Raw genomic sequence first — 14,317 nt, 5'->3', positions numbered from 1 at the left:
CAGCACTCAAAGCCTGTTGTTATGCTTGCTTTTCTGCTTCAGGAGAACTTTAGCATGCATAATTAGATGCAGGAACACCTGTAACTCATTGACTTTGATCCAGAGAAATGCGTCATTCAAATTCCACATTACTTTGTTTTCCAAACAGTGGCAATGGTGTGCAATATCTTATGGGCAGCATGGGGTGGAGTTGCTGGTGTTTGGAGAGCGAAGTCAACAACCCTGCCTTTTTCATGTTTTTATGGGTGTGCTGGATCCCAAGGATAATTTCATAATAGGTTTCATTGAAACTACCCTCAACATGGTTCAGCATAAATGAGACTTAATTTCACTTAATCCATGTAAGATCAAGGTTTAACAAAAACTATGAACTATAGGAACACAAGACATTTTTGACAATTATAATCAATTACACTGATTATATTTCCATCAGCTCTATTGTTTCACCATTACTGGTGCTGAGTTAAGCCAGGTATTGGGTAATGATCAATTTATGACCCTTTCACAATACACAATTGTAGCCCAATGATTCTACTTTAATTGTCATGGCAATATCTTATGGGAAACCTGGGATATGTAGGCCCCGAACAGACAGGCCAAAATAAAGCTGCTTTGGTTCACTTTGGAGGTATGCTGTTTAAATGACACACAAATCTTAAGAGGCCAGAAGCTGCGCCAAAGCTGCGCTCCAGTCTTTAGGACTGGAGTGAGACTTCGGTGTGTCTTCTGGCCTCTTAGGACGCACCCATCATTTAAACAACACCCATCCAAAGTGACCCGAAGCAGCTTTATTTTGGCCTGTCTGTTCAGGCCCTCAGTTTGGGAAGGCACTGGAGCTCTGTGACTGAGAATTCTAAATCCCATTCTGCAAATTCTAGGATTCCATAGGAAGCAGCTGTGGCAGTTAAAGGGGAACATAGCACTATAACTATGTAGTGTAAATGGGCCTCTAATTTATTACCTTAGATGTAGATGTATATCTGAGGCATTCCATTGTACTAAACATGGGACAAAGAGGTAGATAGGTAAAGATGAGCTTGCTTTGTGCTTGCAGTCAGATTCTCTGAGCATCTGAACAAATGATTAGATGCTGGAGAATGAAAGAATGTCTTGTAATAAGGTGCTCTGTCATGAGGGGAACTTCTGTCCATCAAGAACTCAGTTAGTATCAAAGCTTTTTGAAAGTTCTTATAGACCTTCAATGACTTATAGTAAAGTATGAGCTTAAGTGACCCAAGGAGGTAAAAGATGAACATCATAAATACGTGTATTGTGCTCTCTTCCTCAAATGGAGATAAAGTTTGGTCATCTTCAACCCAAGAATGAGATGCTGTAGTTTTTGATATCACTGTGAGAGTTAGGGTGTGTGAGGAATCAGCTGTATCAGATATTATTTTATTGTAGGAGATATCACTGATATGCCGTCTGCTGCAGGAAATAGATGTAGATGAGATGTCCTTGGGGTTCAGAAATCTATGTGCTTCAAGATTTTGAACAATAGGTCTGATAAAATGCACATGTTTGAAAATTATGTACATTTCACAACAGTGTATTAATGTATTTTGGTTATTTAGACATTTAGAGAGATCAACGAACAAGGCATGCAATCTGATAGATGCTATTTCTTTTTAAAGTTCCTCCTTACAAAGGGACAGATGGAAGCAGCTCGGACTGTACATAGAGCTGGGAGAGGAAGAAATTTGCAGCAATGAATTAGTCAGATGTGGATATCCCTAGTGCAAATCCCCTTTGCAGGTTGAGAAAGAGTGGGTTCAGAAAGAGAAGCCATTAGCACAGAGAGTCAAGAGCAATAACTGCAGGCTGTTTCTAGTGTTTTTTTTAATTCCAGTATCCAAGACAGCTGTTTCAGAATGGCCAGCGTTTCTTCAAGCTTAGCTCATCTTTATGGCTCCTATTAGTCCCACCTAGTTGTTTAGCAAAGTTAGTTTGGAGAATGCACTTATCTGTTCATTTAAGCTGAATTGTTTTTTGAACTCAAAGAGAAGAGTGAGATTTTCTTTTTACTAGTTGCAGCCTGCCATGTTAGCACAGCAAAGAAGTAGAGTTGCCCTGAGTATTTTAGCTTTGACTAACATGACTGGTCCATATTTTAAGGCTATGTCTGTTTTTAACCCATGGGATAGCCTTATTCTGAAGTGCAGCTATTGCCTGAGCACATAAAACACAGCTGTTGCTGTCAGATGGTGGCAGCATCTCTTCAGGGTTACTTTCGAAAGCACAAGACATGTGTATAGCCATTGGGAAAATATCTCTGTTGAAAAAAGAAGGTTGGGGGTGTGTTTTGCTTCTTGGGTTGAGAGATTAATACTCTTGCTTTCTTCGTGTAGCGGTTTCCAGTGTGATCGATGAACTAGAAAATAATCAGGGTCCCTCCATGGTAGGTTATACATCTTAAGACATTTATTTCTCATTGATTACACAGGTAACACCAATGAGCCATTGATATAAATCTTATTGCATTAGCAACAGACCTGACCCTTTATCTGGTCTAGAGCTGGATTTTATAGCATGGCTTTAACACAGTTAACACAGTTTGTAATTAAAGGAGAGGTGTATTATTAATTAGCAGTATGCCTGTTGTGTGTGTGTGTGTGTTCATATAGGTCATTTGGTCTTTTATATATGTCTTTTGTCCTATTGCACGATACCATTAGGGCAGGGCAAACTACTTCATGTTAGCGTGGAGGGTATGTTTTTTCCTTACTAAATATTGTATCCCAAATGCAATGCTTTAGTTTTTTCACAAGACAAAATGCCAATAATTCATTTATAAGGGAGCCAAGAAACTGGTACCCTTGGGGATATTGTTGGGCAGTGGTGGCTGGCGGATTCTACATCAGTGGGGTGATAAATCTGCTCTGCATTTTACAAAGAACATTAAAGGATCTATGCAAAATGATGACGCTGCCCTCAAAATATAATCAGAACCTTGGAGAGGTCCTGAAAAGTTTTGATTAATACTCATTATGAATATTAGTTTATAATGAGGTTATTTCCACTAATGGGAATCTAAATGCACAGCTATAGGTGGCTTTTTCTTCTTTCCATATGCCTACATTCTGCATTCTTCTGCTTGGCCATACCAGAGTGTGACAGTACCCTGTGACTAATATTTGCTAACATTTATCAAGCTGTAGCACTATGTACAATACAGAAATCAGGTGCTATTTAGTACATTTCCATGTAAATGTATACGTGCGAAAACAAATCCCATTGAAATCAGTAGAACATAATTTCAAATAAGTTTTCTTAAGACTGGAGCATAGGAGCATGGCTGGAACAACATAAAATAGAGATAAGGTTTAGAATAAAAAAGAGAGTAGCAAAGGTGCCAGAAGTGGTCACAAAAGGTACAAAAGAGATCAGTCTGTGATGCTCAAAAACCAAAACTGTACTTCAGAAATTGAGTGTTTATGAAAAGACAAAAGAATTAAATGTTTGTAGGAGTGGGTTAATAAAGATCAATAATTTTTTTGTACCTGGGTCTAAAAAGAAAAAAAAGCACACACACAATACTGTTAATCATGAAACTCGCCTATGTGTTTTAATGTTCATATTGCCTTTGTCACAATGAAAGAAAGGAGGTCTAAATCCTTTCTTCATTGTTGCATTTATATTTACTGTAGCCATTCACAATTACAGTTTAAATTGTGATCAAGTACTTGTATCCACCCTTAAAAAGTAAAACAACAACTAATTGTTAAATTGTTTTGCATCAGGCAGTTTCTGGACAAAACCCATTTGCAGCATGTTTGTGAAATCTGCCAAAATGATGTTTGATGATGGGGTGGGGGGGTGGGGGGAATGTGCAGAACTTAGTATCCAATTTTAGTGGGTTCAGTCATCATGGCCAGTTGCAAAAATACTGTTTCAGGAGCCAACCACTCTTGGTTTGCGTTTAGTCTCTTGTCATCAGCTTCTTGAAAAATCACTTACTTTCCCTGGGTTCTCACCTTTGAAGTGATTAATGACGATCAATCATGAGAAGCTCTTGGGAATCTCTTTGTATTTATATTGCATTTTGAACCTGAAGATTTCAAAGTTGAGCAGCTAGATTGTCATTTTGTAGTGTTGTTTTGCTTTTTCTTTCATTGTGAGTTTTTTCCCCTGTGACTTTTCATATTGCTGAATTATCAAGACAGTGGATGATGTAGTCATCAATTGGGACCTTCTTTCTTCCCTTTCTCCTTCTCATACACAGATCTCTCTGCTGATTCCTTTCCATATGAACAGTTATGTGTAAATAATGGGTGATGCCCATGTTTGCTAAAACAAAATGTAAGGGTAATACCATAACATTCTGAACAAACTGTTCTCACCTAATTTGGAAACTAATCAGGATAGGGCCTGATTAATAATTGAATGAGAGATCACAAAACAACACCAGGGATTTCCAGGTAGGATTAGGAAAGAGAACTGACAATAGTTATTATTATTATTATTATTATTAACCTTTATTTATAAAGCACTGTAAATTTACACAGCGCTGTACATAGTAACTTAATAATACTAATACTACTAATAGTGATAATAGTAATAAATTTTATCAGTTCAAATGAAGATGAAGGTACTGTAGTAATGGTACTACAGTACCTAGGTGAAGGTACTGTAGTAATGTTCGATGAGACATCAGTTCATTCACCCCTTCCCTGCAATGGAATCACTAGGGTTGGTATCGCCCGGTGCAGTAACTCATGGTGTCAGCCCTTGCCCGCATTGACCTCCTCACATACCATACTGTACAGAATCCTTAGCAATGTATTTTGTATGAATGTTACTCATAAATTGTAATTCCTGTATATCACTGAATGTAATGGCGATAGTTGTGACATGAACAACTAGCAAAATTGAAGAGGAAACATATAAGTATCACAAAGCCTCTTTATCCTTCTGTCTAAATCTTCTGGTGGAAATGTGCCCATTGCAACTGAGCAGTGCAGCCAGGCTTCTCACCTACTAGTTGAGCCTCTTACAAGGAAGGACAAGATCATGCCATTGAAACATGGGCAGTAGGCTTTTTTAGCTGTGACACTTGCTTTCTGGTGATTCTGTGGATGTCTAGGTTGCACATGTCTGAAGAAGAGCAGGAAGGTTTATCCCAGAAAATAGGGAGAAAGAAAGAAACATAAAAATGTTATTTCTTTTGTACCAGGAAGTAAAAGGCACACCCTGAGTCTCAGTTTGCTGTAGACTTATACACTGCCCACCAAAGAGGAAGGACAGCCTTAAATTATAGGTTCATAATCTTTGTCACCCTGGTCCAGCTAGTGCAGGTGGATATCTGGATGTCCCTCCACATTCTATCATTATATTTATCTGAGTCATTTTGAACTGGTCCAGTGCATCTCTTGATGTGTGTAAGTATATGTATTCCCACCTGGAATCACTAGTGACAATAGCTGAATCAGAACCAGGGACGTCTTAACACTGCATCTCAACATTTAAAAACACAATCCAGAAGTCTATGAGGCATGGATTAATTTATCAACTGTGCTGTTATTAATAAAACAGAGTTATAACATTCCAAGTGTTTTCAGGGAATGCAGAATATATGAGGAGCTACACAGTCTCCTGCTGCCATGTAGATCTAACTTATAAGGGTATAGACACACTTAACATAATTTCATGTAGAGTCATTTTAACTTTCCAGACCTCTACTCTCCCCAGCAACATGAACAGTAGGAGAGATCTCTTTCAGATGTCTGTAATGAGCATATACTTAAACAGTTATTTGCCTTCAAGGCTGAGCACTTGTTCACTGTATCTCATGTGGCTCATTATAAAAGAGTCTTTTTTCTTCTCTGTCTTCATTGAGTACTAACAATGACTACATTTGGCATGATCCTCAATGGGATCCTGCACACATCCCATTGAAATCAGCAGGGACTGCACAAATGTAGGATTCATAAATTTCAAGGGAGCATATGCAGGAGAATGTAGTAATTTAATTTTTAAAGGGATTTAAAAAAATAAAAATAAAAATTGTCTCAACTTTACTTCCTTTCTTCGCAATATATTACAATAGCAAATATCAGAAAATAGTAGACTAGGATTTGGAATTTTCAGTTCAAATCTACAAAATTTAAATGTCTCTATGTACCTAACCTGTATCACTATGGGCTAAATGCATTTGTTTGTAGATATACCATTGGTTCAGCTGAACGAATAACTGTTCACTTATGAAGCTCCCATTAATTCAATAGGTCTAATCTAGTTGGGGCTAACAATTCCATTTAGCCCAAAGTGTGTCATCTTAAGCTTTTTAGAGGGCAGATATAAAGATTTATTGTTGTTAACCATCCTTGAGTCAGTTTCATCTCATGGTGACCCTGTGGATGAGACATCTCCAAGACTCCTTATCTTCCACTGCCCTGCTTAGGTCCACATAAAAATATTCAGTTTGACTCACTTGGCCTACAACCAATTTTGTTGGAAATATTGTGGTCCTACATTTGTTTTTGGCTTATAACTCCCAGCAGTCCTATCTAACATAGCCACTGATTAAGGATTATGGGAGATATAGTGTGAAACTGTAGTGTGAAATTGCATGGAGGGCCAAAGTTGCAGTTCCTGAAAGGCTGCTGGAGAAGCCTGGCTTGCATGTGGGCTGCCTACTGCTTGGGCACAGGGCAGTGCAGTATGATCCGTTGGAGATGGACACTAGCCACATGTAACCTGCACCTGTTTTCCCATGTGATCATCTCCTGTATCTTTATATATGAGCTTGTCTGAGTTATAAGATACTCAGGGAAGGGTTTTCTCTCATTCTCACCACCTTCACAGTCATGTTTCGTGAAGACATGGGAGACAGCCTTCTTGGTGACTGCTCCCAGGCTATGGAACTGTCTGCTAGTGACACTAGACTGGCCCCTACCTTGCAGTCCTTTCACTAGCAGGTAGAGACCTTGTTTATTTATACAAGCATTTGTTGACTTAAATGGCTATGTGGAAAGGTATTCAATGGAATGCATTTGTTACTCTTGTTATGGTTTTGAATGATTTTATATTTTTTAAAGTATTGATGTTTTAATATAGTGGGAAGACATGACTTATTAGAAAAGACAGTAATGCTTAGTAAGGCAGAAGGCAGCAGAAAAAGAGGAAGACCATATTCCAGTTGGATAGATTAAAGGAAGACACAGCTCTAAGTCTGCAAGACCTGAACAGAGTGACTTGGAGGTCTCTCATTCATAGGATTTCTGCAGTTAACAACAACAATAAAGTAACTTATTTGTGGGGTTTGCTACTAATATTTAATTTAAATGTCTTGTTTTAATCATGCATGAGCCATGTTGGGTCCTATTTGGGAGAAAGATGGAATATAAAATAAACAAATACATAAAATATCTTGAGAGCTTTAGATTGTGATGGCTGCTTCCGAAATTCTGACCATTTTCATGAAAAGTACGTGATTCCCCAGTGAGGTACAGCCCTTTGGGTTCTAGTTGCTGAGCACAGCCACAATTTTCTCCATTCCAAACTGGATGTAAATCTTAAAACGATGCTACTCATTGTGAGCACAATGAGCCTGGCTTCTTATATGAGCAATTTTATTCAGCAATTTTATACTGTGGTGAAACTATGCATAGCTAAGAACTGGCAATCTCCCCATCAGCCTTCCAGGAAGCAGATGAGATAAGATATGAGAGGTGATGGTTGTATATGAATTTACCAAGTCCCATTCACTGGGAATTCTGCTGAGAAGACAAATGTCATAGTTTAATGGCTTCCTTTAATCTCTGTTGGGTCATTACTGGCTACTAATTGTATTCCTTTAATAAAAAGATGTGTATATTTAAATTGGAGGAAATAAGCATAATGCACCCTTCTTTGTTATGTACTAATCCTAATCCTTTCTGTTCCGCTTTTTTTGCTTAATAGTTTTGCCCTCAGTATCTTGAATAATACTGCTTCAGTGATCATTATATATCTGCTATCTTATTTATGTACTTCAGCGTATATTTGAATATTAGGTAGTATGGTCCTTCAACACTGTTTTTTAAACATTTTGTTTGGCCTAATAAACAAATTTGTCTTTACAGATTTTGGGATGTTCTTTATGCTATGTTAATTAGTTTTTCTTATACTACATTTGTATTTTTAAAGAGAAATAATTGTAAACCACATTGTCAACGGGCAGTATTAAAATATTTGCCAAAACCAAGTTTTCTAAATACCAGGCTAAACCCAGTTATTAGAGAGCCAGGGTGGTATAGTGGTTTGAGTGTTGGACTAGGACACTAGGAGACCAGGGTTCAAATTCTTGCACAGCCATGGAAACCCACTGGGTGACCTTGGGCAAGTCATGCTCTCTCAGCCTTAGAGGAAAACAAGAACAAAGCCCATGTGAACAAATTATGGCAACAAAACACTGGGATAGGGTTTTGTCAGAAATGGCTTGAAGACACCCAACTACAAAAATAACAAATAAATAAATAAACCCAGTTATTAATCTCAACCAAAGAGTGCCTGTTTAGTCAATTCCAGAATAGTAACTCAACACTTATACAATTGTTGTTAGTTGAGTAGATTTACTGTAGTTTGGATTAGCAATTGGATGTAGGCCATTGTAAATAAAATGTCTAACTTCAAGTTGCTTTGTCATCTATGGGACAAAAACAGCATTTTGCTTCTGGGTAATATTTGGCACCTGTTTTCTCCAGGAGTTTTGGCAACACATGACAGACAAAACCATCTGACAGGAGCACTTGTTTCTCCTTTCAGGGAGACAATGATGGGGGTAAAGGTGTTCCCTTGGAGTTTATCATGACGCTGCTAAAGACACGAGAGTCCTGCCAGGAGAAATAAGAGTAGCAAGCAACTTACTTGCAAGTGCTTAGTAGTCAGAAATTTGTAAAAGAGGGCATAGGGTCTCTTTCCCCTCTCCAAATACACATAGATAGTCACTCTCTCCCCTTCCTCCCCCTTTCCAACTTGATTGAAAGAATGTGAGACACAACAGGAATCAAAAGATTTTGAGAGTGTGTGCTTGTCAGGGGGAGAAGGATCGAGCAGTGCATGGTGTGTGTGTGTGTGGGGGGGGAGTGGCAACTTTCAGCAAGAATCAGACATAAGTAGTCTATGTTCTGTATGTGCCTCCCCTCCCTTCAAAGGTTTCTCTGTGAAGTGTACTCTGGAGTGAAGTTTGTGTTTGATTGCTGATAGCCTCACGCTCTGCACGTAGCACTGTCATTAAGCCATCACTGAGCTGGCCCAGAGCCAGATCACACAGCAGCTCTGAGGAAGCCTTCCTTAAACCGAAAGGGTTTCCACTGATATATGAGTATGTACATTGATGCACCAGGAGTGTTTGCTTCTGCTAATTGGAGGCTGACTCTGGCTGCCCTGACAGAAAAGAATTAATTTGCTTGCATTTAAAGCTGGGATGGTTTCTCGACATGCAGTGGATAAGGTTTGAAATTATGGTGCGCTTCTGGAGACAGGAGGGAGAAGAATCTGCCGCCTACAATTTCAACATCTTTGCTTGTTTGTTTACTTATTTACAAAGGAAGAAGTTTTGACCATTATGGCTGTGCAAAAGGCAGTGGCCAGCAGGATGCTTCCAGATAAATAATTCATCACAATATAATGCTGAAGCATGTGGGGCTAAAGAGCAAGGCAACACCCTTTGTGCAAAAGAAAGATTAATTGTTTGGATAATGAGAAGAGACCAGGCTGTTCACTGCAAGCAAAATTATGATCCCGTTGCTAACCAAATTCCTTTTAACCTCACTTTTCTTTTCATAGCCTTTAGCATTTTTGCTTTCTGCTGAAAATGCAGAGCGACAAAAGGCAGGCAGTTTGAGAAGACTGTTTTATAGTTTTCTCTCTTTTTGTATATGTATGTGTGTGTTATCCAATTTTAGCCTGAAAAGCCTGAGATGTGATTTGGCCCAAGTGAAGTGAATACGAATCTCTCTGATTTTACTAGGTGGATTAAGCATGGGGCTAGCTCTTTCCTATTATCAGTGGAACTTAATATAGTCTTGATTATGCCCTTCTGACTAAGAGCAGTCTGTCCATTTAAGTGAACATTGCTTCTTTCCAACTCCCTGCTCTCTTCAACACTTCTTTTTAACCAGGTATGCAGTGTGCAGGTGTGTGCAAGTAATGACGTGTGGACACTGCGCACCGCTTATGTAAAGATGGTGGCCCCCATGTGGATGAGAGGCCGCCATCAGAATGCCACCTGCACGTACTAGGGTTAGGGGCCATGCAGTTGGTGCATGGTCCCTAAACCTAGTATTGCCGCCACCAAGCCCCATTCGGCCTGTCTGTCTCGGGTCTTAGATTCAAGCTTCAGACTTTCTGTATGCTGAGCCTATGCTCTTCCAGTGAGCTATGTTTCCTCAGACCTAACATCATTCTTTAAGGTTTCTTTACCAAGGTGTGGCACATCCAAGGATGATAACACTACTTGCCTCAGGGGAAAGCCAGGTGAGGTGAGAATATTTTGTTGTAACTACAGCAATCTACCACTTCACATCATAGGTCCTAGTTCTCCAGTGAGCGATCGCAGTATTTCCAGTCACCATGAAATCAGAAGCAAGCTGCAGTCCCTAATATCTTTTTATTGTAAATGTGTTACTTAAATTGTATGGAGTCCTGACAGATCACTCACAAATTATAGTCAATGGGGAAATTAATGTAGCCAGAGGGCCAGGGTAACTTCTGGCTGGGAGCTTTGTCTTTGTATAATGTTTCCAAATCCAGAGAACTCCAGAGGCAATTTCCAAATTAATGTAGTTTATTTTAAAAGGGGAGTTTATGCACAAAGACATACTTTAACACACACATGCACACACAAACTACTGAAGCAACTATAGTAGGTAATTTCTCATCAGGATATCAATGTAGTGGCACTCCCATTTCTTCCATAGCTTTTTTCTGATCTATGAAGCCAAAGGCTTTGCAATAGTCTATAAAGCACATGCTGATCCCCCCCCCCTTGAAATTCTTGGGTGCATTCTATTAGCCATTGTATGTTTGCAATGTGCTCCCAGGTGCCTTTTCCTTTCCTGGACCCCACTTGCACCCCTAAGATCTCTCTCTCCACATACCATTGGAGTCTATCCTGCCATATTTTGATAATAATTTTGCTTGTGTGGGGAATTAATACTGTTGTCCTATAGTTGCTGCTGACTTTTGTGTCTCCTTTTTTGTGGTTGGGGATATATATTGATTGTTTCCAATATGTTGCCATTGGTTTGTTTCCTATATTTGTTGGCATATTTTCATTAAAACTAAAGTTATTTCTGTCTGTGTGGACAGTTCCACTGGGATATCATCTCTTCCTGGTGATTTATTCTTTTCAATTTCTCTTAGCACAACTTCCACCTTGCTTTCTAGGATTTGGGGTTCCTCTTTGTATGATTTTTCATTTCAAGTATCATTCATTTTATCATCTCTTTTATATAGCTCTTCTGTGTATTCCTTCCACTGTCTTTTTATATCTTCTGGATTGTGTAGTACAGGGAGCCTGAGCCATTCATGGGCTTCCCTTCTGCATACGCTGAAGCCGTGGTACATTATAATGAATGAGGTTCGCTCCCATGGTGCCATATGTGGGCTTCACTTTTGCAGCTTTCAGCATACGCTGAAGCCATGGTACAATATAATGAATGCGGCAAGCATTTCCCCCTTACACGGGTGGGGGGGAGGGGATCCGGAGAGGATCTCCTGCATAAGGGAAGGAAGGACTGTATGCTCTTCTTCTGATCAGACCATCCCTGCCCTTGGTTAGAACTTCCCTTTGAGTTTCCAGATCTTGTAGAAAAGATTTCTTGTTTTTTCTTTTTTGTTATTGTGTTCTGTTTCACTGCATTGGTTATTATAGTAGTGCTTTTTATCCTTGCTTACTAGTTGTTGAACAGTTGCATTCATGGTTCTGATTTAAAGATTGTGGGCCTCACAAAATTTTATGAGTTACTCTCCTGTTTTATTTCTTGTTCATGGTCTAAATCTACCCAAAAGTTTTTGTTCTTTGCTTTTGGTTTAGTATTCCACTTTTGCCTGTTATTTGCAAGCAGTGCTGTTTTGGAGTGTTGTCAATTTCTTCCTGGACTCCTTCATAGAATCTCTCAATTTATTTTTCCTCTGCCTTCCTGCTTGGCACATATATTTAGATTATGGTAATGTTTACAGCAGTGTTGGTGAACATGTGGCATGCATGCCAGCCATGGCACATGAAGCCATTTCACTGGGCATGCAGTGGCTGCAGGAAGGAGGGGTGGGAGACTCACTCGGCCAGCCCAGATCCTTGCTACAGCCCGGTTGTCCCATGGAGAACTGAGCTGTGAGCTTCTGGGTGGAAGCCCCCTCCCCACACAAGGCACAGTCCTGGGGGGTGCCATCTCCTTCTGCTCCTCCTCCCAGACTTGGACAGGGGTGTGTTTGCTGTATGCCTTCAAGTCGTTTCTGGTACCCTCTCCCTGGTTTTTCTTGGTAAGTTTCATCAGAGGAAATTTGCCATTGCTGTTCTCTGATGCTGAGAGTGTGCTTTTTGGGGGGTGTCTTTAAGAGTAATTTCTGGCACCTTATCACAGTGTTTTCTTGGCATGTTTCTTCAGAGGGGGTTTGCCATTGCCTTCCCCTGAGGCTGAAAGAGTGTGCCTTGCCCAAGTCTATGAAAGTACTTGAAATGACTGAAATCCATAGTATGCTTCATAATTAAGGATACTTCCCAAAGGAGATCTATGGGAAGCTCAGAAGAAGGCAATGAAAATGAAGATAAACCAGAGCTTTAAAGAATACCAAGTCTGCACCCCCCCCCCCCCCCCCGCAAATATGGCTGTCCAGACTTGGCCAAACTTTCAGTTAAATGCTCTGGTTCCACACAGATTTGGGTGCTGATCCTGGAAATTCTGTGATAACCATAGGGAGGTGAAAACAATGCAGATATTTTCCCAGAACTGTTATCCAAATCAGTGGCATTTACTTAAGAGAATATCTTCAATTTGAAACTATCTACATGGATTACAGCTCCCATAATCCCTAGTCAGCATGGCCATTGGATGCAGATGGCTGTCCTAATGGATTATGCCTTTTGATGAAATTTCACTCAAAATATTTTTTTGAAGTATTAAATATGACAGAAATATATGTCAAAATCCTGACACTCCCTGTTTTCATAAGTAAAGGCAACTGCGGGATAATCTAATATAGGAGAATAATGCATGAAGAGGTGATGCTTAAAGTCATTTTGGTGCTTGCCCCTTAACTAAGTTCCTCACTCACGTCATTTTTCTCCATATGCCCAGATCCAAAGTTCAATCACCTTTCTGAGTGGAGCATAAAGAAAGTGCTGGGTTTACTACCTGCATTTTATGGCATACACCTAGTTTGCTCCTTGAAATGGCAGCATTGTAGGACCAGAATGAACCAGGCTGTCACAATGCAAAAATCTGTACTCCTGTAGTGTTTGCTAATGTCTCATTCCTTCCAGGGGTAGTTTGTACAAGACAGTAATTTCTAAATTAATATTTCTAGGTTTTATTTTAAAAGATAAATTATTCAAGTCCTCAGCAGCCACTTCATTGATTGATCCTTAATTTTACCTGCATCTAATCTCTAACATAAACTTCTTAGTGAATCAGTTGAAATAAGAATTGGTTTCACATTCTTCACTCTTTCACAGGACCAGGATTACCTCAAAAGTATGCAATGTGTATGAATAATCTTGTTAGCATTTACAAGACCCACATCAATGAAAGCATGAACAGTATGTGATGTTATTTTGATGCACACCAAAAGAGTAAATAGAAACCCTATGGAAGTTACCAAAACAAGCAAACAAAAATTCTAACAGATACTCCTTCTCTTCATGTTTTTTGTCACTTAGGCAATGGTGGCCTGCTACCCTGGGAATGGAACTGGTTATGTGCGTCATGTAGATAATCCCAATGGCGATGGCCGCTGTATCACTTGCATTTACTACCTAAACAAGAATTGGGACTCAAAGGTATGTAGGTCATGTCATTTTGAGATGCACATGTAAAGAAGACTGTCTGGGAAGTAACTTTTCTGTTTGTTATTTTTTTTCATGTTTTGCTGGATATTGCAGAATTTCTGAATACAACACTGCTGCTGTTTGGTATCTAGCCACTGGATTGGGTTGAGTTTCTTCTGTACAGCTGGGATCATTCCCTGAGCAGAGGGTTCCTCAGAATGATCCCACTTCTGGAAGGGGGAAGGAAGGGATCTCATCACTGATTTTTTTCCTTCTGTCACTCCTCCACCCCAACATATATCACTACCCCCTTAGAGAGTCCTCCCAACTTTTGCAGCAGAACAAACT

The 14,317-nt window shown here is 39.6% G+C and overlaps 1 protein-coding gene across 2 annotated transcripts in view; it reads left to right on the top strand.

Annotated features, from left to right (window-relative positions):
• Positions 1-14,317, top strand: part of LOC149314899 (prolyl hydroxylase EGLN3) — a 50,432-nt gene that overhangs the window by 22,469 nt on the left and 13,646 nt on the right. For both annotated transcript variants that reach the window (XM_089522092.1, XM_089522093.1), the window contains exon 2: positions 13,862-13,981. In XM_089522092.1, the coding sequence (XP_089378218.1) occupies positions 13,862-13,981 (120 nt within the window). The remainder of the gene's footprint in view (positions 1-13,861; positions 13,982-14,317) is intronic.

The sequence above is a fragment of the Sceloporus occidentalis genome, unplaced genomic scaffold (assembly GCF_023333645.1).
Source record: "Sceloporus occidentalis isolate IW3139 unplaced genomic scaffold, rSceOcc1.0.p SCAF_4, whole genome shotgun sequence".
NCBI lineage: Eukaryota > Metazoa > Chordata > Lepidosauria > Squamata > Phrynosomatidae > Sceloporus > Sceloporus occidentalis.
The sequence above is the reverse complement of the archived record's forward strand: the minus strand, read 5'-3'. Positions and strand labels throughout refer to the sequence as shown.